Source organism: Haliotis cracherodii, unplaced genomic scaffold, assembly GCF_022045235.1.
Source record: "Haliotis cracherodii isolate W230 unplaced genomic scaffold, xgHalCrac1.p SCAF_1, whole genome shotgun sequence".
NCBI classification, from domain to species: Eukaryota; Metazoa; Mollusca; class Gastropoda; order Lepetellida; family Haliotidae; genus Haliotis; species Haliotis cracherodii.
This window is the reverse complement of record NW_027266264.1, coordinates 13412755-13439377: the sequence shown is the minus strand read 5'-3', so window position 1 is coordinate 13439377 and position 26623 is coordinate 13412755. Positions and strand designations below refer to the sequence as shown.

At 37.4% G+C, this 26623-nt stretch overlaps 1 protein-coding gene across 1 annotated transcript in view; it reads right to left on the bottom strand.

Moving 5' to 3' along the window:
- LOC139473052 (cubilin-like) overlaps positions 1–12948 on the bottom strand; it is a 32944-nt gene extending 19996 nt beyond the window's left edge. Inside the window, exons 1-12 of the mRNA XM_071255566.1 lie at positions 12708–12948; positions 10535–10613; positions 9339–9463; positions 7915–8064; positions 6631–6715; positions 5917–6044; positions 5203–5346; positions 4562–4643; positions 2483–2610; positions 1801–1941; positions 724–808; positions 173–294 (exon numbers count right to left, since the gene is read on the bottom strand). Of these exons, the coding sequence (XP_071111667.1) occupies positions 173–294; positions 724–808; positions 1801–1941; positions 2483–2610; positions 4562–4643; positions 5203–5346; positions 5917–6044; positions 6631–6715; positions 7915–8064; positions 9339–9463; positions 10535–10613; positions 12708–12912 (1474 nt within the window). The 5' untranslated portion in view covers positions 12913–12948. The remainder of the gene's footprint in view (positions 1–172; positions 295–723; positions 809–1800; positions 1942–2482; positions 2611–4561; positions 4644–5202; positions 5347–5916; positions 6045–6630; positions 6716–7914; positions 8065–9338; positions 9464–10534; positions 10614–12707) is intronic.
- Positions 12949–26623: the final 13675 nt, after the last annotated feature.

Below are 26623 nucleotides of genomic sequence, written 5' to 3'. Positions count from 1 at the left end.
TGACTGGAGTTGTTCATTCCACACTTCTTCGTGAAGTGATTGCCTTGTACACAGACCACTGATAATATAAAAAGCCATTAAGGCAAAGCCATTGTTAATGAAAATAAGGTTAAAGTATTACAGTTACTCTTGCCTTGGTGTATATAGAATGCAAAGTCATGCAAATGGTTACCGTCATATATCTTGAGGCTATCCGGCTGACACTGATCACTAACTTCTACATCAATGTCAACAAGCCTGAGACTGACGAAGCTTTCATTATAGGCCGTAATTGTCCATGTGCATGTTTTTGACCTGTAACACGAAAATCATGTTGAGACAAGTAACTTCTACTGGACAATTGTTTGTTCATTTTGTTCACATACAAGTCTCGACATAGGAAAAAACCGTCGACATACCAATGCAAATTGGTTTAGCAGTGTTGCGTCCATTGATCGTGTCGGGATACTGTGATAGGAGGTTCAAAGCCAAGATTCCCGCTGGCAGATTCAAACTCCTGCTCATTGGTTTTCCATAGAGGTAAACAATTGCGTGTTATTTTGAGCTTTCCTTCAACATAAAACGATTCCAGTGCTAAGATGGCGTTAAATCTAGCTTTCCCACACAAACAAACACCTGTGAATTAATATTAATTGAAATTACATAATCTCCCAAAGCGTTCATTTATCAGCATTTGCTGATCAATTCAACACAGGAATACCTGATCGACCTCTTGTAACATACCTCAAATATGCTCTTGGGTAGCCTGGCGAAAGCAGTTCCTCAGGACTTGAAGCTGTTAATGTCCCTCCACACGTTGACGGTGCGGCTGCAAACATCATAGTACGGTATGATTAAATTTGGTCAATCGCAAGATGTAACACGAAGAACAACGTCACTGAGGACACGGGTTGCGTCACGTACAAAGGGAATAAACTTAGTGAAATCAGTAGTGTAATCTACACACACGGGCACGGCTCTGGTGGTGATAAACCTAGTAACATCAGCAGGGAGAACATTGTACCCGAATCCATGGCAATCGGTTTCTCGTACCCCAAAGGTACGCAACAGTCCATCTGTGTCCCCACATAATCTATACTTACACCGGACCAGAATGGGATGCTGATAATTTGGGAGAAGACGTTAATTTGTTGGGTTTCTTAGATTTAGAGATACACAGCAAATAACTTTAAAACAGTAAGGAATGAAAAAAAACTAAACGAAAAGGTGTTAATGTGTCTGACAATCTGTATTGTTGTACAATTACTATAGTCTCACTACGCATCTGGGCCCCTAATACTGCTGCGTTCTGTTGGTTTACATTTACACTTAAAATAGCTCTGACATTTAAACCAAAATCTTATTATATCTATTTCTGTACAAGTTTGATAACGAGAAACCAGCCGTGCATTTGACAAACTGGTACATCAGGAAGAGAATACATTGATGTCAAATTCTTTATTATGAGGAACATAACGTTTCGGAGTATATGCTTACTCCTTTATCATTTTCCAAATGTACACGCGACGATGAATTGAATTTTAATTACCTTATAAATTGTTTTAGTAAATACATTTGAAACTCATAAAGTAAAGCATCCTACAAATTTATCTGATTGAGGCTTTATATCCACATATGGGCTCTCCATTGTGTCTTTGGAAAATTATTGAGAAGTGTTGTGTTTACATAAGAATCCCTCAACAGATGAAATACAGTGGATAAATGCAGTGTCCGCGATGACACGTGTTACGTATTCTATCCTTATTTCTTTTACAAACACAACTTATTATAATGTGACAGATTCCATGAAGCATGACGCACCTCGTTTCTGCTTGTATTTCAGACGAAATCCTGTTGCCTGATTGGTGCCATCAGTCGTGAAGACAACAGTCATGTTTGGTCCTGTACTATTATATGTAGGTTTGTTCGTTCCACAGAATGTCCCCAGTTCTGTCATATCAGCTGAAGATGGTAATAAAATATAAACCTGTTTAACACATTTCACACATTTGACAGTTGCACCTTTTTCATTCACGAAATCCGGTCTATCGTGTATACACGTATATGTGTGTCACAATTTTCGACATGACCAAAATGTTTCAACCTAATGCCCCCACCGTCCATCAACTGAGGAATGGGAAGACAATGTTACATGTACACGTGCCAACCTTCGACCATATTTCAACACATTTCACATTTCCTCTTTTTAGCATTCATAAAATCCGATATATAATAAATATGTGTATGTGTGTAAAGAATGAAACCGCGAGATCCCTCTTTACTCTCGTCCTTATACTTCCTGCATTTGTTTTTTAACAGTTAACCAAAGATTCCGAAATCCCGAAAACGCGGCAAGTGCCCAGCCAATCACTGAGTGACATCGTTGAATAGATACTGTTCTTATGATCATATCACCACCTACGTGACATTTTCTTAAATATTGTTTTAAATTTAAATTTATCAAATGTAATTATCCATTAACATCATTAACATAGAAACGTACAGTCCAACACAGACACTTTGTCATTGCTGCAAGATGGGGAAGTGTCGGCAATGTCGGAGATGACAGCAACCAGTTCGACCGTAGCATCGTTATCCGTCGCCACGATGGTCCAGCGGCAGGTCAGGTTGCTGGAAGAGCAAAGCTTTATTTACACAATATCTCTATGGCATCGAGCTTTTTATCAATAAATTACAAATATCTCGAAACAATCAAAAAGACTTCGTTTCGGACATTGTGGTCTTGGTGCTATCCCCGACATTTATGCAAATCGTACAGTTTGTAATCAGCTTCACAATGTGGCTCAGTGTCTACTGCATTGCCAAAACTATGAAAATCGACGTCAGGTAATGGTGGAATCTCATACAGTTCTCAATATTGACCTCCCATTGGCTGGACTATTATGTTCTAGGACTATCGTTCGCCATGAAGTTCAAAATGTAATTCTTGCTTGTATTGAAACGTGCCATATATTGTAACAAATGTTATATTTGGGATAACACTTTCTTAGTAAAGTACAGATTCTCGTACTTTTGGGGGGGTTGAGTCCCGACCCACACTTGCCATAGAGAGGCACCTAATCGCCAGCACACAAAATCAGTGATCTAACCCACTCTGCCACCGGGGCTTCCACAAAAATGAAAATCCGACAACTGGTAGTCTAGATCACGTACTTTGAGTAACCCCCTGACAAGTGTAAATTGGCACGGCTCCCATGGCCGAAAGCTATGAATACACAATGTCATTTAGAAAGTGGTCAAATGCAACACATGTACGAGAATCGGTACTTTACTAAGAAAGTGTTATCCCAAATATAACATTTGTTACTTCTGACCACTTTCTAAATGACATTGTGTATTCATTGTGTCATATATTTACACAATTGAAGATAAGTTACATTGCAAGGAAAAGGCAAATGATACCACCACATTTATCCGCTATACAATCCTTTATCCATTTAGCATATGACCTTTATTAACGTTAATATCAATAGAAACATTTGAATCCTACTCATTGAATCAAGGGGTATTCTTCATCCATCGCGTAAATAATCCACTGATCTATCTGTATATAATTCGTCCAGAATACATTTTTGTCCCTTGGCACCTCAAGTTTGTTGCTTAAATATGTATCATACAGTCGCAATGTTGGTTTAAGTGTGCATCTTACCCTAAAGGATTACGTATGATTTCTTTTCCTGTCCCAACAGAGGGGTATTTCTGACTGACCCTTTCTATGTGGATGCACTTGGGGAATTATCTCCCCTTGACCATAGCATCTGCACCATTGTAAAACCCGTTAAGTTTAAGGTACAAAGACAATTATTTAGCTGTAACGAAAGGCAAGAGTAACTGTGACCATGTTCGTATTCATCAACTTGGGATTTTTCTTGAAGCACATCATTTCGTTTTTGTGAGATGTAATATGTTCTTTTGTTTTATTTGGGCTGAAGATGGGCTCTTTTCTAAAGATTTTGTGTTGTTAACACAAATTGTTGTGAAACCCAGGGGTATTTGTATTTAAAGTGTAGACAGAAGTTTGAAAGGGAGAGACGATTTTAATTGAATCGGTATGCATCTGTATTGATCTTGGCAAGTGTTTTTCTTTCAATGTACAAGGATAGGTGTGCAATCTGTCAAGCCATACACTCCATGATAGAAGTTATTAATTCATTCACAGTTTCTTTTGAGTTCACATGTCCCTATCTTTGATAATAATGTAAGTACTCTTTAATCCATTCATCTATCATTTATCCACCCTACATGTATACCATGCACTATCTAACACTGTTTATCACAAGGACTTTCTTCATTATCATTAAACAGAGAGTCAATTAAAGAGGACCCGGTGGTTCTGGGACTAACTGGATTGGCCCAGACTTCTTTAATGACATGCCGCCGCGACATAGCTGGAATACTAATGTGACTGCGGCATTAAACAATATTCATAAGTTCTTTCACTTATAAACTGAACCACGAATGTAAATGTAATAATTATTCCCCACGCTTGTATATATGTGTTACAAAGAAGGTAACATGACTAGAAACGATCATAGCAAATGATGTTACTGTACAAATTTACCTGTAGTACTGAGTCGGGTACCCTGGAGACACGATAAACGCGTCCATATCTGTGGCCTGGGCGTGTATTGAACATTCTTCCTCTGAAAGATATAAAATAAACGAAATGTCTAATAGATTTCCATCGCTACATACTATGTTAACACCCCCTGCAACATCACTGGAATAAATAGCTCTCTTTCCAAACATTTCCCCCTTGGGAAATAAGTGATTTCTAAACGAAAGTACCATATTCAAAAGCTCGGAAAGGGGATATTTCCAAGTTTTACTTTTGGAAGTTTGCACAGATCAGTTTTTCCCTGACGGAATGTAAGAAAGGTCAGTTTATACATGTTCTTTCCAATTTTGGAAATGTTGCTTTTTCTTCCAGTGCATGTCAAAGACCATCCCTCATCACGTGGCCATGAAGGGATAAGTGTACGTACTTGACTGGAAACAGGTAATAGAATATATAGAAAAGGAAAACAAGTAAATAAACAAGAAAAAAGATGAATAAACACTATTGTTTTATAAGAATTTATGATTTTAAGTTATTACAATGATAAGACCTTTGCACAATGTTCATATATAATAAAAACACTCATAAGTGTCGTTAAAATCATGATTACTGTGATTTACTTTAATGAATTATAAATGTCTCACTCGGGACGCTCCGATATTTAACTGAAAATCCTTTGTTGACCTTCGACCCATCTGAGGTGAATGTTATTTTCATGTTGTTTCCTCCTTGGTAAGAGGAGGTCGGCATACCACAGATTGTGGCAACTGGGTCATCTCCACCTGAAACTGAGTCATCATAGACTTATGCATATGTCGGATAGTGTGCTTTGTGTCTCAGTTGTTACACAGCCAATATATCTATATCTGCAATTGTCGGCAAATTGTAGTCAAACATATGTATCGGAGTTGCGTTGATTGTATACTGTAAGTGTTCCAGATTACATTGCTATATTCTGATATAGTAAATGAGCAACTTTAATGAGGTCTCCTTTGTTGTCACTTGGAACTTTGACAATATTTCAGTTATTCAATAGCGTGGGAATTGTACGTTGAGGCAAACGATGAATCCCATTTCAGAAATATCTGCTAAACGCAGAATCCATTGTACGTCAAGTGGTGATGATACAGGTTTTGCGAATAGGTAACCTGTCTCACGGGCGGCACCCGTGACAAAGGCAAGTAAAAACCTCGATGGTGCCGACAAACCAAGGATCACAATCAGGGCGAATCAGTCGGTAACCAGCGGTACCTGACACAATTAGACACACGTATCTCTACACAGAATTAGGAGGGTTATACAACATGTAGTTCTGTACAAGGAAAAAGTTCAGTTCCGGAAATGTTTGAATGCATTACTTATATTTGCCACGTTGATGTTGTCGTAACGACAAGTTTGAGATGATTGAACATCAACGTCTGTAAATCTCAATTGCAGACTATCTGACGCATCGGCCGCTTGAATTGAATATTCACAGGATACATCGCTGTAAAATAAATCACATGATATTCTGAAATATAAATTAACCAAATTACAAAGCCATGGCAAAGCTCGAATCTAAACGAATGTATAATAATTCAACGTTAGGTTAGGTGAGTTTAAATGTTCAAACAATTAACTCAATGTATGTTGTGCGATGTAACACTTCATTAAATCACTCATTCAGTATACCTAACTATTCAATTGTGTTCATGTTTTACACATTTCCATTACCAACACATGTTCATTCTATGTATGTTGAGTGATTGTACATTGTATGCCCTTGGTATCAGTTCACAACGTCAGAAGAGTTATTTATTGATAAATTGATTATCTACCATGCGAAAACATCATTGTGGACTGAGTGTGTGTTGACTTGGCCTGTTGTTGCCTAGCAACGTGTCATAAAGCTAGGTTATATTGATCAGAACAGGGATGTAATTTGAAACATATAATTATCAAAATAGAAACAAATTTACTTTACAGAACATTTACGAGTATATCATTGAAGGCACAAAGTAAATGTATGAATGAATACAATTGCAATAAAAGTAAGCATGAATCATGCTTGGTCCTCGGACAGTACAACCTACTTGAAGTATGCAATGGGGTAGCCAGGTGAGTTGAAGGTCTTTACATCCCGAGTAGCAGTAAACGTGAACGTGCAAGGCGTTGCCTCTGAGGAAAATAACAATTCATCTTCAAGCATTTACAGACTTGTACTTTCCTTATATTAACTCTACTGATGCCAATATTATAATTCAAAACAAGGTTAGGCAGATATATCCAACAACTACTGTTACAGGTACTGTGATATTAACAATCTATTCATAATTTGACTGTAATACTTGGACTAAAAAGTAATCAATATTCAAACTGTTGTACACATACAACAAACCACTTGTCAAGACCCGGGTATCTTGGTGCCGTGTTGATGGGTTATCAGGTCAAACAAAGTCAAAGTTCAAATTTTCCTTCACTTTCAAACTGCATTTCATCTTTTATGGTTAATGAAAATCCTCATTCATTTTACCTCATGAAGAACAATTGATTTGATTGTGAAATTGTGAATTTCTTTAAATTAAGATTTTAAAAAAATCTTAGAAAGCCTGTTTGGAACTTTCAACTATATTAAACATCAGAACTATTGAAGCTTCAACGAAAAATAGGGTACATTTATCACAATGGGATAAAATGAAAATATAGACTGTTCGGGACCGAAGTTCTCATTTACATCCAAAAGGGGTTTTGTGATCATGAAAAAAAGCTTTATATTTCTCTACATGAGCAGAGAGTGAGTGAGTGAGTTGGGTTTAACGCCGCTTTGAACATTATTCCAGTTATATCACGGCGTGTCAGCTTAATGTGGGAGGAAAGCCCGAAGTGATGCAGGTCTCAGACGTTTACCACTTCGGTGAAACCCACGAGCACGGGTATGGTGCTGACAAACCTAGAAACATAATCGGGGCGAACCGGGATTCGAACCCACAATCATTATGGTTTATGGCGTGTCCAAGGGAGACAACTCTGCACAGCGAATCGCGGCGTATTAGACGACTGGGCCACCCGTGCCCCCCACATGAGCAGAGAGTATTGGCGTAATGATTATATTGAATCAATACTAAATCGTCAAGGAACATTAACCTCTCAATGAAATAGGCATTTAATCATAAATTGCGTGATTCCCATGTCGTGAACAATAACATCATATTGCTTGAGGATTCAAATTTGGATCGCAATAGTTGATGCAATATATATTCGTCAAGAGTTAACTGTCTGCACCCATGGGTGAACGTTTGCTATAAGACCTGACATGGTATTCTGAACAATTGAGAAGCGTGTGTTTAATGGCTGATAATGACTTTGGAGTTACATACTGTCTCCCTGGTAGTATCGGAACTGGAAGCCTCTCGTCTCAAGAATACTGTTGGAACGAAATTCAAGGTACATGTTCCGTCCAGATGAGGTCACAAACACACGACTGTCTCCACACAACGTCTGTAGCTTAGTGCTAGAGTTGGAGTCACCTGTAGTGAAATTATAATCATAATATGTATATATAAATATCAATAATGTTACATTCAACGAATAACACATGGAAGTATCGGGGGAATACATAAATACAAGCTGCAACCATACTAACATTTTGAAAATAAAAGTGAGAAATCAGTAAACAATGATTATAATAATGCTGAAATATACGACGATGTCCATTAAAACATCATTATAATATTGAATGCTTTTATTTTATGTCGTCCTTTGTCTTCTTTTGACATTTAAAAATAAGTACTTTCGATACGATTTTGTAAACATTCTTCATTATTGTTACAATGCTATCCACTCCACATAACGTGTGTAGCTTAGTTGCAGAGTTGGAGTCACCTGTACATGTTGTGAAATTATATAATACATATTTCAAAATCAATAATGTTACTTTCAACGCATAACACATGGAAGCACATGGGGAATACATAAATAAGCTACCACAATAATAAAAAATTTAAAAATAAAATTGAGAACAAAGTACTCAATGATTTATTAATAATAATGCTGAAATATACGACGATGTCCAGTTAAAACATATTTTTTTAATGATTATTATAAAGGCTTTAATTTTATGTCGTCGTTTCGGAATCACACGCGGTGAGTGATTTCTCTATTGCAGAGCATATAAGAACTACAAACAATGTATATGCGCTACAGTTAGAGCTTGTAATGTGAAGACATTTGTACATGTAACAAGAATATAGCTGTTATATTACTGACTGCCTCGTTATATAACACTTCGTTAACACTCACTGTATATAATCCATTCTTGTCTTCCAGGATTTTGACTTTTCCATTCATCACATAAAATGATGAAATCATCATTCATTTTTTTAAAGCCGACGTATAATGACGGTAATATTGTTGATCAACAATCGCTAACTCATTCACTGAACTTGGGTAATGGTACAAAGACACAATAGTTAATTTTAGCATAATGCTCAATTTTGTCAGTCAATTTGTCAATTTAGCGAAAGGTAATGACGTCAGTTTCTGGTACATACTAATTGTGTCTTTACGCTCATGTTTAGATACATACGGGGCATCTAATATTGAAGACATATGAATGTAGTAATCTCCAGCTGTCTGACAGTGGTCTGGACCAGATAATCAAGTAATCGATATCGTGAGCCACAAACCACGCCATCATGGTACGAGGACACCGAGCCTAACCACCCGATCCATTTGGTCGCCTCTTACGACCAGCGTACAACATGTAGGATCCCGGGATCCCCACGGGGTGTACAGATCTTACCGTCATATATGCTGACTGAATCATCAACACAACCAGTTGAGGGTTGTATCATCATGTCCACTGTTTCTAGAATTACATTCTTGGAAGCGTCAGATGCCTGGAGACTCCACGAGCATGTTTGTGAACTGAAATTGTAAATATTAGTTAGTAGAATAGACTTTTCAATGAAGCATATTGTGGCGACTTTCGTGTATGATCCATTTGAAATACCATGTTGTCGATATTTATTGAATATTTGCTTATAGATAGTGTGACTAAAATAATTTTGTAATTATGTATATTTTATTTCCTGCATGCTTAGTTATTACTCTACGGTGCAAATGATTGTTCATATGCTGTGTAGTGTAAAGTTCGCATAATTCGCAACCAATCTGAAATTGAAATGCACATTCATCAACGGATATTTAGTTAGGGACACTGTAGCTATTTACAAGTATATGTGTTATGATATGCATTAGAATAGAGAATTGCATTTGGCGTTCTTTTGGCCATTGATACGTCAAATTTGGAAATGTCCTCCTCCACATGTCTACCATAAAAAAATGGTGTTTCTGTGGACGTTAAATTGTCTTGCAACAACACGTTGACTCTATCCTGCTTCAAGACTACCAATGGCTCGCAGGCGCTCATTTTCGGACAGGCGTGCATTTCGTAATGTTGAATAATTGCGTAATGCTAAACAGTGCATATGGAATCCCGTTAACGCACATGTTTTTATACCTATTCTTTAGTAGTGAAATGCATGGGGCTAAAAGTCAACTTTTGCATGGAATGCATGCTTTTCGGTAGCAGTTGCGTTTGTGTGACTGTATTCCATACATATACTACAATATTGAAAACCAAACTTTATTTATTTGAAAAATACACTAAAATATTGGTGACACAGGAACTTTTGTTGTTGAGTATATTTGTGAATTGATAACGTGGTTCTTGACCATACCACATGAACATACGCTTCCTTGATTAATCTCATTGTCCAAAAATTACGCATCGACGTGAAGATATCCTATTTATTTTCTTATACAATAAGCTTTCCCAACAGCTGTATTTGTCTCGTAACATTGTAAAGGCACGAACACAAGACAGTGTCTTCCTTATAACAAACAACATGGTTCTGTTGGATCTAAGGGGCGATGTCCTTTCTAGGATTCTATAGCTATTCAATGTGCAAATTGATTCATTTAGAAAATACTTACGGTTCATATTTGATAGGATACCCTTCTGAGGTAAGGAGCTTCTTTTCAGTCGTTGCAGTTAGCCCACCGCATGGCGTAGCTGTTATGTAAATACAAAAGAAGATAAAGGTGCTGATGTAAATGAAACTACCCTTATCATAAGACTACCTATCATTTACATAGTAAAAAACGATAACAGTCAAACAAAAGTTGATAATTAGATATGCCACAATTTTACTTGTGAACATAGCAACCATGTTTTTACGTTTTGATTGACAATGATGCTGCAGTGAGCGCAAATCAGCTTACTTTATATAAGAAATCAGGTTATCACAAAAACCTATATTCACAGTCTCTAAACCGTTACAGTATTTATCAATACCCGTGTCAATTACAAAAAGCAACGAGGAAAAGAAATTTCTTTGGCTCCCACTTCAGAGAGAACATTGTATGTTTCGAGAAGTGACCGAATGGATATCCTGTCTCTAACATTAATCACAGCTCCCCTCTCGAACCGAATGAAATATGGCCCGATTACAAATACTGCTATAAACATAATGATGGTATGTAGAATAGACTTGTTTATTTGTCATCCCGGTTTCATCACCGTATTGTCAGCGTCGCCTCCATGAAGGTGTTTTGATTTCCAGTGACTCATACATATAAATTTCACCACTATTTTTCCTCTTACGCCCAGTGGAATCTGTTTCGGTAGATTATCGAGACTGATTATGGGTAACAGATTGTGAAAACATATTATTGCGACAATAATGAAATTCTCTACCATGTCCGCGGTCCCACAATATGAATATAGAACGTCAAAGGAAGAGAATAAACAGTCTCGATTATCGGACAAAACACATTCCATTGGGAGGAAAAGGCAGAATAGTGGTAAATATTGAATGGATCTATGAAACAGTGATGATGCCAGTTGTTCGCGAAAAGTTTAAGCATGCCCTTCCCTATCAGTTACACCGGTTACAATTAATTAACGGATCAAGTTATCCAATTTACCTGTTCACATCAAGTGATAGATATCAATCGAGGAATATACTGTTAAATAAATTCCCACAAACTGACTTAAAGCGTAAGATAGCTAAAGGGCATAATAATCACATTAACAGCAGCAGCTGCTGCTTATTGGTTGTTTAATTAAGGGGGAAATTATTAGTTTACTGTAAAGTTATTTAGTTCATATAATTAATTATCCCATTCCTGTATGTAATACTTTGAAAAATAGTATCTTAATTTCGAAGGAATTTAATATTTTAAAGCAACATAAGCTTTTCTGGAGATACTTAAGTATATGTAATTTGAATGAATAAGCAGAGTTAAATTTCGCTAAGTGGCATGTATATATTAAATAAATGCAAGTCATCATTCGCGACGAACCTGGCACCTTCTTCCAATCAGGAATCCCAAATCATTGCATTAAATATAACCAGATGATTGTTATAAGTTGCATTCCGAACCTTTGTCTGCTCACACATAGGGAATAAAAGCGACAAAACTATTCTACAATCATTGCCAAAAGGGGAGTCCATTGTACGATTTCGACTCTGTTATAAGCATGACAATATGTATGTATAGAGTTGAAAAAATGTGTTGTAAAAAATAAACTGGATGTTTTGAAGCAGTTAAATAAAGACTCCAACAAAAAATCTTCATCCCCTCTCCTCTTCTCCCCGTTTTCCATCACTGAATATAAAATGCCCCTTAACAAATTTATACACTGATGTATACACTACTTTAAATAACGCTAAAGCGTACAATATATTACCCTTATGGTTTTGAAAGAATGAAAAATTATAAAAGTTAACAGCTTAGACATATCATATATACATAAAAAAACTTACTATATTCTATACATTGTAAGCGTTAGAGTAGAAGAGGGATAAATTGCATCAACTACGGTACACACTATATACTATAATCCAGTATAGTCACTCACTTGGCAGATCCCTACAAAAAAAATAGGCCATAGTTGTACGCATCACATCATCCATTGATCATCACTCCTACGCCTGACCGACATATTTATAAATATCCCACAGATTCACTATTCGTTCGTCGAAGACTGTACATCCAGTGAACCCTGTACCTAACCTGCCATGGGCGGTCAAACGGTTACATGCCGGTAAATATTACACCGGTTGTCCTGGAAGGCAGATGGTGATAATACATATGAGATTACCTGACGTTAATGGAAGGTTGAGGAAACCCAGCACACAGGTGAACAAAAACCGCCAGTAATCTCGGCCCATGGTGACAGGTGTGGGTCCAGCAGTATTCTGTATCACCCTGGCTGCGCGTTTGCTTTTAGCCAGGACGTCTTGCGAAATTCGCTTTGTAAATACGGGATAGGCGTGTTGCTTTAGGCCTTTAGGTCCTTTTTTCATAAACACCTGAGCTGATAACGTTCAATGTCTGCCTTGCACCAGTCCTTTATTGTACCCTGGCGCGATCCTGCTTGTGCAATCAGGTGTAGAGCGAAGGCGGGGCCTATTTTTTATTATCATAATTTTATTAAGGATTTAATTAATGCAGTGTGTAAACATACGGATATATATTGGTGTGGCTATCTATTAACAGCCTACATCTTTAACACAGCACTTGGAACCACTAAGACTGGGAATTGTCTACAGCAAACCAGGGAGTCTATATATAGACTCTCTCAGTGAACATATTGAGTCCGCCATCTTGGAATAGATATGTAGGTGGCGCTCTTATACATTTGCATGGGAGCTGGGATTTGACTGATGACCTTGTCTTTCTTACAGACCCCAGGTCATATATACAGTATCAAAACAGGCACCCGGGTTTCATATTCACACCCTACCCAGCTTTCACAGCCTATACACAACCCATTATTATTATTATTATTTATTTTATTTTTATTTATTTTTATTATTAGTATTATTTTTTATTTTTTATTATTATTATTATTGTTGTTGTTGTTGTTGTTGTTGTTGTTGTTGTTATTTAAAGATTAAAAACAAAATGCAGCAAAGAGGGTTTGGGTGATAGAGGTTTTTTCGCCGGACTACCTTGCGATGGGAAGTCTTAACCAGACAATCCAGTCACACGATAGAGCATTTACTGACAATATGTTCACTTTAAATTACTTCAAATGGCGACGTTGCAGGGAATGTTTATAAAATGGTGCAAAGATCATATTTTACACTGTATGTATGTAAATCTATAACATCAACGTCTCGAGTATCTGACGCAAAAAAATTAAGTGAAAGGTAAAATCGTGATTAAATAAATATGGATGGATCACTGAAAATCCAGATATTTTACAGCAGGTTATACCTCTTTAATGATGATGATACTAGACGAGCATATAAATCAACGAAAGAATACAGCTACGTCTACCCGACAACTCGATTCGCCCAAATCAGTAAGCAATTGTAAAGTTGTGTAACCCTTTTGACATTGCCTGCTGTCGGGCAGCCACCCAGGTATTCGCAGTGACGCGAGTGTGGGTTTAATTTGTTTCTGCTATGAACTCGGGAACCCTACTAGAAGTTTGAACGCAGCCTATAACAACCCACACACTATTAATATATCGTGAAGGCTTTGTGGCACCGTCTAAAATGCTTTGCAAAGATATCAAAGCGCCGACATTACACAACAACGTACAAGTTTGTTATCGTGTTCTGCAGTAAAACTGCGAATAATCAGCGGATAAGTTCGGATATTCTCGGATTCCTACTAAAACTATTTTGTTGTTCTGTGGTACTAATTAAAGGTTTTATGGAACTATAACACCGCGGCCATACTTTTCATACATGTAAATGTACAATCTTCACTATAATGCTACACTGTGAAGGAACTGATAAATTGTATTGTTTGATAAATACATGTAAACACCTGTTGGTAAAATATTCCTGCTATAATAATCCTCTCATTAAATATTCTTTTTTTACATGAAAGTTGGAAGTAAGGATAAGAATTTATGGATGAACAACTTCTCTATTACAATTAAGAGCGACGTTTCACTTGCTTGATAACGGTGTTAGAACCTACACCGAAACGTCGCTCTTAATTGTAATAAAAAAGTTGTTCATCCATAAATTCTTAACCTTACTTAATACTTCAACTTCTAAATGCCTATCAAAGAAGTGATGAAAGTTTAGTTTATTATTAATTTGCGTGGTGTCTCATGTCTTGAATAAATCTACTTATATCCTCTTGCATATACTTATGCAGTGGTTTGATAAATGTCACTTGACACTGGTCGATCATATCAAATGGCATATTGTACTAGGTTCATAACACATACATGTATGGAGCGACGCCCTGATAAGTGTGGCCACGCGGTTAAAGTCGACAACAATTTGAGGTGCATTGCTACTACAAAACTGATTATTACATACGCATTTGCACATATGTCTCAATTCCAGCGTAGTGTATATGAAAACCTACTATTAAATATGGGTCTTTCCGTGGGTGACATATGCTTAGTGATATAACAGTAGAACCTCAAATATTAGAAGTCAAACACGTTTTACGCATTATTACAATCAGACAGACGGCCATGAAGACGGCTAAATATCTTGTAATCGTTGGAAATTAATGTGTTATGTAATTAATTATCGTCAGTGCATCCAAGTTTCCGACACCTTGACATACCTTTTTCACTGTATGTTTGGTCACATGGCCACAATGTTATAACTGATGACTTAGCTACCTGTATTGTGATATGTTTTGATTATGCAAATACATCTTTCACGATTTTCCCCGTTTTGCCCTGTTTAGTATGATACCAGGGTCAGGTTATTATACTCAGTCACACATGTCACATAACATATTTCACATATTGTCTATTAAACTGTAAACAAGGGTTAGACAAATAAACTTTGCGTTTTTCTCTAGATATTGAATGCTTTTGTGAATGTGTGTGGCGGTAGTTGAAGCATTATTCTGTCGCGCTAAATTGGATTTGATGTCCCATATGAGTACAATGGAAACGTGTAATCTGGTGCATCTACATGTAGGCGTATTCTGTCGATATATTGCTGGACTATTTAATAACGCAGTGTTTATCCATATCATGACAAAGAAACAAAACACAGCATGACACACAGTTTCTACATTATGTTTAGAATGATCAGTTCAGTGTGGCAAAAATAACACACTATACATGTATGACGTGAACAACTCTGAAGCGAAAATAACATATACTGATAAAAGTTAAATGTGTGAGTAAATATTGTTAGTTTGTGTTAATTAATGAAACAGGTTTGATTGTTCTGACATTTGGTATATACGTATAGCGTACAACTGTATACAACACACACACACACACACACACACACACACACACACACACACACACACACACACACACACACACACACACACACACACACACACACACACAAACACACACACACAAACACACACATGTAACAGAGTCACAGACACAGACTATAACAAACTCCCACAACATGGAGACAGGCATTTTTTCTAATGTACCAACTTACCTTGAAGACATATTCCATGCCCATGAATTCGAGGAAGATTGTTCGACAGTTATCTATCACATAGAAAACAAAAAGTGGTGAATCACAGTTAAAATCTATCACGGCAGGTATGCCACAGGGATCGGTCCCAGGACCATTACTATTTTTTATCTTTATAAATGACCTGGTTGATACGTCACTTTATATTATTGTCGATGATCCTAACACAGCAGCGATTAATTTAAATGTTGATCTAGGAAGGATATCCGTATGGGCGAATAAATGGCAAGTAACGTTTAATCCACACAAAACAGAAACCATAATGTTTCCAAGAAGAATTAACCCAAGTCAAAATCCTGTTCTTAAAATGAAACGCACTCCAATAACATAAGTCTCATCGCACAAACACCAAGGGCTAATTTTACAGCGAGATGCATGGCTACTGGTCAAATCATATAGATAATATAGTAGATAAAGTAAGCCCAATGATTAACTGCTTTAGAACTTTCAAAAATCGCCTGTCCAGAAAAAAAACGTTACAGAATATATATTTATCATTTATTTTACCAATATTCGACTATTGTGACTAGGCATGGGATAACTGTTTTCAAGAACAAGCGTTGGTATTGGAAAGGCTAAATTTAGACGCACTGAGAACAATATGTGGACCTTCTCGTGGTACTAACCACGAGTCTCTATACTCTGAAACTTACTTAACATCCTTATCCAAAAGACGGCAATCTCATAGATTAAAAACATTTTACAAAATGGTTAATAAGTTGGCCCCTGAATATTTATGTAATCTTGTTCCTCCTAATGTCTCAGGGGGCGCACGTTACAAGTTAAGAACTTCTCCACAGCTAAAGACAGAACATGCTAGAACAGTTAACAACCACAAATCATTTTTAACCGACACAGTGCGACTATGGAGTGAATTACCGGATAATGTTCAGTCAAAATATACTGTAAATGACTTCACTAAATGTATCACCACGACAGAAAATCCTGAAATATTTAGCTTTAACTTAGACTATGGTACCAGTTTCTGTCAAATTATCCATTGCCGCCTCAGATTAGGACGCAGTGATTTAACTGCACACAAATATCATAGACATATTCATGATTCTACTACCAGCTCCTGTGGATATTATTATGAGGATCCTACACATCACTTCTTTTCATGTCGCAACTACTGCAATCTTCGGAACAATATGTACTACCATATAAATGCATATGACTTGGATTCAGTATTATATGGAAATGCTACAACATCTACTGATACTAACCTTGCTATTTGAATCTGTCCATTTGTTCATTGCAAAAATCTAAAAGATTTATAATCTAAATATGTCTTCTAAACTATTACATCGGTTAAATAGTTGTTTGTATGTGTGATTTGCTGGTATGCTGTTTGTATATGTACCGATATATGTGTGTGTGCATTTGTGTATTTGTGTGTGACTTGTATATCATCATAATATTTGTAACAGTAGGTACAATTAATCTAAATCTATTATTTTATTTACAGTTTACTCTCATTAATCTTTAAATTCCCTTGTAGGGAGATGTGTTTAAATAGGTTGAACCTGTTCACCGATCCCATTCCTTTTTCTTGGAAATAAATATTGTTTAAATCAACCCACATTGTCGCACATCATCCTTTACAAGTCGAGAGAGGTGAGAAGAGGCATTGTCATGAAGTAGTAGAACAGTCAGCATTCCTCGTCTCTTGTTTTGATAGAATCAAATCAGCATAGTCGGTACCGGTAATCGTCTTTTGACTTTCTAAGTAATCAATTTGCAAGGATCACACCCTTGCATCCCAGAATATAGTGGTCATAACTTTCCTCACTGATCTTGAAGGCCTAAATTTCTTTGGTGCTGGAGAAGTGGAATGGTGCCATTCTATGGATTGACACGAGTAGTATAGGTAATGATGGTTCTGGACCACTTCCACTGGAGCCGGATTCATATACCTATACCACCACTACAGGGGGAATTTTTTATGTGTAAATGACTATGCGATTCAACGATAGTCATGAGATTAAACTAAATTGACTCCAGCTCACCAATAACTGGGTCCAATCATTGCTTTAGATGAGTCTAAATGGTAATAAAAATATTCTTCATTATTTTTATCGATAAAGCGATATTCAACATTTTTATTAAGTTCTTCCTTCATTTTACTAGGAGACCAGACTATATAACTACACTCTTTTTGTAAATTGATAAGAAACAATTGATTACCGTATTTGGTTGGTTTGACATCACTGATATAATAAAACCCTTGTGGTATTCTCTCCATTTAATAGTTTTTTCCATTATTATATATTTATGTAAGCATTTGTCTAAATGTAATCACACGATAGTAAGCAATTTATTTTTAATCTCCAACCAGTTCTTTGGTTTTGGCACGGAATAATTGACGCGCTTGTTGCCTCCCTTGTTCTATGAACTTTTTTTTATCGTCTTCGCTAATACCATTGGTCTTACGAGAATTTGATCGAATCTCCTGCTTCATTTCATTGTATTTGGTGAGTTCCGACAGCACTAAACGAAACTCATCCTCGGATATCTTGCAATCAGCCATTGCTGTCGAAATATGATCCTCGATGCTGTTCAACTTTGCATCGGCGAGTATCCGAATACTATCGTGTTTTAATGCTTTCTTTTGCAACCTACGAGAAATGAATTTTATCGCTATTCCTGCCAGTCCCGAGACTCCAGCTGCTATTTCCATGCCGAGCACGATAGGCGCAGCAATTATAGTTGATAGTAAACCGACACCGGCTACACCGAGTCCCATGCCAGCTACTACAAGAGCGGTGTCAACTCCGTCCAGAGCATTCACGGCTCTGCGATACTTTTTATACAATCCAAGTCTCAACTCCCTATCCTTTTCTATTCGATGTTTTATGTCGCTTATTTGATGTAATCGAAATCCATCAACAGTTTCCTTCATTTCATCGAGCGCTGGATATAAACTCATAGTGTATATTACGAATATATAATAGTCTTTAATTGGTCTTGCTTAAATGTTTTGAGAGTATACATCAATCTTATCAAATGTATATTATACGGCAAGAATATCTTAGAAAGGGAAATACTACCACTTTTAATAATTTGAACCCCCTCGAGGGATGTAACGGGTGATGCACCGACATGAATAATACTGCAACGTTGACGCTCGTGTTTCTTGAGCCATTTAATCGATAGACCTGGTAATATTTCGAAGGCATCTACCGGTGCATCTCCGAACAAGACTTCAATAATAAGCGTAGAAATATTAGGTATTGCACTCAAGTTAACTTTAATATCATCGAATTCTGTAACCAAATTTAAACTAACATTTTGGATTGCCGGACGACTATATAACATATGACCTGGTTTTTCTGGCAGGGGAGTGACTAACACACTTTTTCGTTTTGACGGGATATAGGCCGCGAGTACGATGCCACTATTTATTATCTTAGTTAAATTATGTCCCTTACCCATCATCGCATAAGGTGGGGTAATGACGATATTCAGTAGCCACTTGATGTTTGCTTCGACCATAGTCCATTTATTCTCACTGTTGTAAATAATATTGTACGGAGTGGTTTTAAGGAGTCTACTAACGTCGACATCGCTTAAATCTTCTAGATTACCCGCGAATGTGACTTCTTTCCGCTTGTATACATTATCGTGTAAGTGTAAAGCGTATAACTTACCATTGTAACCGGGTTTATCAAATCCTTCTGTGTCTCCGAGATCGGAAAGCGCAATTGTATTACATTGTCTTATCGTTCCAGGGCCTGATGCATCAACCATTATTTATAATATGGAGTGTTACACTTAAGTATCCTATATGTACAGGTTGGTGTTTTACATCTAATACAGAAATTTTGAGGTCTGAAATAATACCCCGCTTTAATTTTTTATATTGTAATGATGAGAAAGATTCCGTTTTACCACTATTATATTTTTCATTTTTCACTGGAACACTTCTGAGCAGAGTTGAAGGACTTTCTAGTTGAATATTATCCGTCGTGCTTATTTGATCAAGATGGATGAACAACTCTTTATAGGGAACTAAATCAGGTAATGTATCTCCATGTATTGTTATGTTGGGGTTTATAGGTTCATCGAGGAGTGGAAATCCAAGTTTAAGTATTAAGTTCCTGTAAGGAATTAAACCTTTTTCTCCAGCGGCTAATTTCAGCATCCCAGTCGCCTCATTTTGTGTGAGACTAGCTCCATTAGGCTTAAAAATTTCATCATTGAGTGAGCATACGCTGTAATACCCATCAGGTATAGTAATGACATCATAAACATTACGTGAGAATATTGTGAAAATCACATTATTTTCTTTCGCAGCACTTATATTGATCCACCTCGGGTAATATGTTACATCGCATAGAGCGACTTCGAGTTGTCCATCTGAGTTATCGATAGTACGAAGCAGTTGAATAGACTTACCATTTGTTATTCCCAGGAGTGTAACATACATATCAAATATACAATGATACTATATCATAACTTAAATATGGCATCAACCATTATTTATAATATGGAGTGTTACACTTAAGTATCCTATATGTACAGGTTGGTGTTTTACATCTAATACAGAAATTTTGAGGTCTGAAATAATACCACGCTTTAATTTTTTATATTGTAATGATGAGAAAGATTCCGTTCTACCGCTATTGTATTTTTCATTCTTCACTGGAACACTTCTGAGTAGGGTTGAAGGACTTTCTTGTTGAATATTATCCGTTGTACTGATTTGATCAAGATGGATGCACAGCTCTTTATAGGGAACTAAATCGGGTAATGTATTTCCCTCATTTGATGAATCGACTATTATAGTATAATTGGTTGCAAATCCAATTGTAATTCTTAAGTTCCTGTAAGGAATTACACCCATTCCTCCAGGGGATAATTTCAGTCTCCCAGTCGCCTCATTTTGTGTTAGACTAGCTCCATAAGGCTTAAAAAAATCATCATTGAGTGAGCTTACGCTGTAATACCCATCAGGTATAGTAATAATTCTATCTCTTTCATGTGTTATTATTATCTCATTATTTCCTCTCGTAGCACTTATATTGGTCCATCGTGGGTAATACGTTACATCGCATAGAGCTACTTCGAGTTGTCCATCTGAGTTATCGATTGTATGAAGCAGTTCAATAGACTGGCCATTTGTTATTCCCGGGAGTGTAACATACATATTAAATATACAATGATATTATATCATAACTTAAATATGAAATCGAGATACATTACTAATCAATCGATTATAGTAACTGCCTCTGGTGCTGAATTTTTAGTTAAATTCCCCGATATCTTTGAAAAATACAGAGTCACGGCAACTAGCGATAAAATGGTGCACGATTGGTTTCACAATCCGATGCAATTTTGGCAGAATCAGTTAAACTTTGCCATATGGTGTGCCACAACGGGATGTGGCGTATCTCTTTACGCTCCAGGATTTGAACTGAATAAGTCTGTTATGTCATTTCACGTGTACTATCAGATTAGACGTATACTTAAAGAAATTAGTGCTCCATTACCGCAGGATCGAGCGTGGAATTCCACAAATAATAATTACGATAGGTCCGCGTATGAGCGTATTTGTCAGGAATTTAATGTTTCTACGAGTAAAGATTGGCGTATTAAAGGAGCAAACCATGGTCTAGGTGTTCCTTACGCAGAGGAAAATAAATCCGTCAAAGAAGAAAGCGATTATGTATATAGAGTACTTAATAAACTTCCAGTTAATTTTGCTAAGTTGTATAGTACCAGCAAACTTTACGCAAGAATATATGATCATTGGCATAAAACCGGTGATTGGTATAAAGGCTGGGAACTTTATAGTAACGATTGGAGAGGGGATATTATGAGTTTTAAGAGTGGTTTAATTTATATTGTTACAAAATTTATACAAATGAATGATACCGCAAACGCTTGGAATGAATTCTTTAATGATAAAACGGAAAATAATTTTACTAACCCAGGATTTGTAAGAGTTAATGAATCGATAAGAACTTATGTATGGGCAATTCTCGGATCGCAATCGCAAACACGAACGTCCATTATCGGTTCTGGGGCGGCGCTCGATGCGCAAAAACAGTTTGTCGCAAACGTGGAGGACGCCATTAATTCGCCAGTTGACATACCATCGTCTATAAAGCGTTTTCAAGATGCATTACAGTACGCTCAATCCAAAGTGGACTTTGTTTATGCACCGGGACTATACATGTCTCCGAGTAATATGGAACTTAAGATCGGTCAAGTGATAGGCTATAATAATAAAATTGTTATCGCTACCGATCAACAAAAACTAGGTATAAATTCAGATATGAACGTCGAATTAATAACGCAAACGATCACGGGTGAAAAGGGAATAGTCAAGCCACAAACACCAACTATCGCGCAACCATCTACTGATGCACAAGTGTCACCGCATATTGCGGCTAAAAATCAACAACATATCGATGAAAAAACAGCGCTTGTAGTGGGTGGAGTCTCGGTTGGCTTACTCATGATTTGGTTAGCGAACTGATTTGGTGGTTAAATAGTTCTTAGCGAATACGTACAACAACCCTGCAATTGCTACGATCAACCCCCACAAGTTTTGACTAAGCCAAGTGGTGGTCTTAGCTAATAAATTCAATAGCCAGGAAACAACACTCCCTATTATACCGGGAAGTGCAGCCGCGGCTTTCTCAGCTAGCTTTCCCAGTGCTGAACCTAATGCTTTTAAATGCTTTTTTATCCACTCTCTTATACCGTTTTTATCGTTAGGCGGTGATCCTCCGCTACCTGTGCCACCTGTTAACGAGAGAGTCAAAGTCGATATAATAAATCCCAACGCGGTTAAAATACTAGCAATTGTTATTCCCTGTTCTCTGAACAATGTTTTAATTTTATCGGCCAGTGTAGTGTCATCGTTGAGGACTTGATCGATAGTTTCTCGAATACGACTGATTTGCGAACGAAGTGCCTTTCTATTACTGGAAGCTGCTTCGAGGCGGGCCAATCTTTCCTCTTCTAAGTTACGCAATCTTTCAGCAACGCGACGTCTACTGAATTCATCGCCCGCCTGTTCGAGTTTTGTTTTCTCTTGAGCTATATGTTTGTCGATTTCGGATAGCTTGGCTATATTATTGATGAGTTCTCCCCGCATAGTTTGCATTGCCTTGTCAAGACCTCGTAATTCCCTAATACTGAACTCTGAATGCGTTGAATTATCGTAATAGGTATCTAAGATTTCTCCGAGTCCGTCCGAGGCCACCATCGAGGCTGCTTCCAAATCATCTGTATTAACGAGTTCTTTCCTCATAGTCTGAAGAGCCTTAGTAGTCTTCGCGGGAAGTCGTCCATATTCTACAAAACCTAATTTATCACGAACAAACTCGCGGCTATGTCTGCCGGCTATAGTAAACAAGGCTAGGGGCTTACGAGTACTATAATGCATAAGCTCAATATGCGGAGAGTCACGCACTCGCAATGTTCCTTTACTATCTAGCATAAACTTTGAATAGTCACGACCTATTGGGATAACATAATTTTTATCATCTTTTAATGCATCGTAATAATCATCAACGGCTGATTGTAAAAGTTCATCATTTACGGTTGGGATCATAAAGCTGGTTTCATCAGTATCCTCTTCGACGGTACTAGTATCAGTTATGTTATCTAGATCAAAGTCATTATGCTCAAAATTAGTCATTTTTATATTAAACATAGGGTACATGTTTTCAATATAACAATGTCTTCCCAATACAGACGCAAGTTAAACCCACAACGCAGACTTCGAGATCCATTAGGGGTCAAAGCAATTCGTCAGTCTGTAACTATAACTAATAATCCTAGTACCATCGATCAGAATCAAACGCTTCTGGTTCGCTTTCCTAATCTCGGCGCACATGATGTGTTAGTTCCGGGAACTGTCCGACTAGCTTTTATGATTGTTTTGAATTCTACCGACGTTAACAGGGAGCCGGTTCAGAACTTAGGTCGTGCTATCGTTAAGAAAATCGCTATTAAAATTAGCGGTAATGAGGTTTTGAGTATCGACGATAGCGATGTATACTATTGTTACATGGATCTCTGGAGAACGGATAAAGAGCGGGAAAACTTACAGTACCAAGGAATTTGTAATAAGAACACATTGAGACTGCGAGTAGATGCTTCTAATGGTGTTGGTACCAACGAAAAAGATCAGGCCGTTGCCGACGCATTAGGTAACAGATTCTATATTCCCCTAGACTTTGAATTACTAGATTCCCACATGCCCTTTTATCAAGCATCCCTAGGCGATAGGTTAGAATACGAACTCACTTTTAACGACTACGGTAGAGTAATCAGAGCTGCTGAAGAAGCTAGCTATTCCATTGACAATATCTCGCTCGAGTACGATATGATAACGGATCCCGAATTAGCCAGACAAATTCGTAACCAGTATTCGGGAAGTTTAGCCATTTTGTACGATCGCGTGCTGCGACATCGAAAGATCACGAAGGACAAAAAAGATACGATGTGGAATATCAATCTAAACGTCCCCACGAGGTCGTTGAAGGGTATTTTAATGTTGTTCGAGGACCCCTCCGATGCGTTTAAAAGAAATACCGAGAAGTTCTACAATCCCAAGATTACGAAAGTAGAATTGACTATCGAGGGCGTTCCTAATCAACTATATAGCCAAGGAATGCTAGCGTATCACCAGTGGGATGAGATTAAAAAACTTCCTTCTATAAAACGTTCTCCGGAAGTTAACGCGGTCGTGAAAGATCTGTCTCTCGGGAGTGTATCGATGGGTGAATACCTCACCTCGAAGTACGTGCTATGGCTCGACATGCGAACAACGGACGATGACCAATTACACGGCAGTGGGAGGAGAATAGAAAATGCTAGCGAGGGTGTCACCATACAGATAACGAAGCTCCAGGAATCAGCTGGTAAATTAAACATATATTTGTACGTGATTATGGATGCGCAACTTAATATACAAAATGGGAGATTCGTGCAAGCAATCTATTGATAATCTTTTACCTAAAGATCCGCACTGCGCTATAATATGCGGGCAAACGGGCTGCGGAAAAACAGCCTTTATTCTAGATATTTTAGAAAGTCATTATCGGGACGTTTTCGATCATATTATTATTCTGTGCCCGACTATAAGCGTTAATAAAACATACCTATTGAGAGATTGGGTAATGAATGACGACGGGGTACACAGAGTCGATCCGGGCGATCGTTTACAAGACTGTCTCCGAGTATGTCACGAAAAATACAAAGGAGAATCAACCCTTTTCGTAATAGACGACTGCAGCGCGAGTAAAGAACTAACAAAAAAGAAAGATATGCTTTCGTATTTAGCATTCTCCGGTAGGCATACTCAACATAGCGTTTGGGTACTTACTCAAAAATACAACTCTGTCCTGAAAGATCTCAGAGAGCAGACCAAATGGGTAGCGCTGTTTCATTGCAAAGACAGAGATTCATTCGAGGAATGTTTACGCGAAAATGACGTCATTTATACCAAGAATGAACGTGACAAAGTCAGAAAACTGTTAGCAGCAACGAAGCACTGTAAACTCGTATTAAAAACCGATCAACCAGCTGCTTATGCAATTGCTTAGCAAAATGTAGCAAAATTATAGCAAAATTATAGCAAAATGTAGCAAATTATAGCAAAATGTAGCAAATATAGCAAATTGAACATTAGCGGTTAATATTACATAAAATGTGGTTCGAAATCCTCATTCTTTCGCAACAGTTCATTATTACGGGATGTATTAGATACGTCATATTATATTATGTTAGACTTAAATATCTCCTTAGGTATTACATTATGGAATGCGACGAACTCATCGAACAAATGCTCAAAGAATCTGATCAACATACATATCAACATGCAGATAAACATAGAGAAAGACTTGCGGCTTTGGTAGCCGGTGGAAAATGTTCCCAATATTTGGGAGAAAATTATACCATCGAAAAAATTGATAACATGACCGATGAAGAAATTAAAAAACTGTACGCGTGTTACGAGTCTAGACTGGGAGCTACCATGACTAAAACGATAGGGTCTTCTATATTACAACTATACACAGTCGTAGCTAGTACGTTTCTCCCCATCCCGGCAGAACATCGCCCGTATTTATGCGAATCTCTAGAGAAAGACCCATTCATCTTTTATCATAGATTCGGAATGTTCTTAGCTCCGTTCACCACAGCTTTAATAACGGCTAGGTATTGTCAATTTAAACATACGTGCCCACTAAATAATATAAAGAACGAAGTTCAAATTAATAATGGAGACACAACAGGTGACACCACAACAGATTGCGCAACCACAACAGATTGCGGAACAAGTGAATGAGGAACCACCAGTGAATGAGAATTTGAATGCACCACAAACACAAAAACAAGCTAGAGTTACTAAGAACCCAAAAAAAATAGCCGCAGGAAGAAAGGGAGGGCTGGCGCGCAAAGCAAACTTAATAAATAATTCAAATCCGATTAAAACATGGGCACTAGTAGGAGTTGCTGGTATAGCGGCTGTATGGTTCTTTTATAAGACCGGAGAAGAGAAAACGTCACCCCCGCCGCAACAACAAGTTCAATTAGAGGTTAGTCCTCATATAATGCT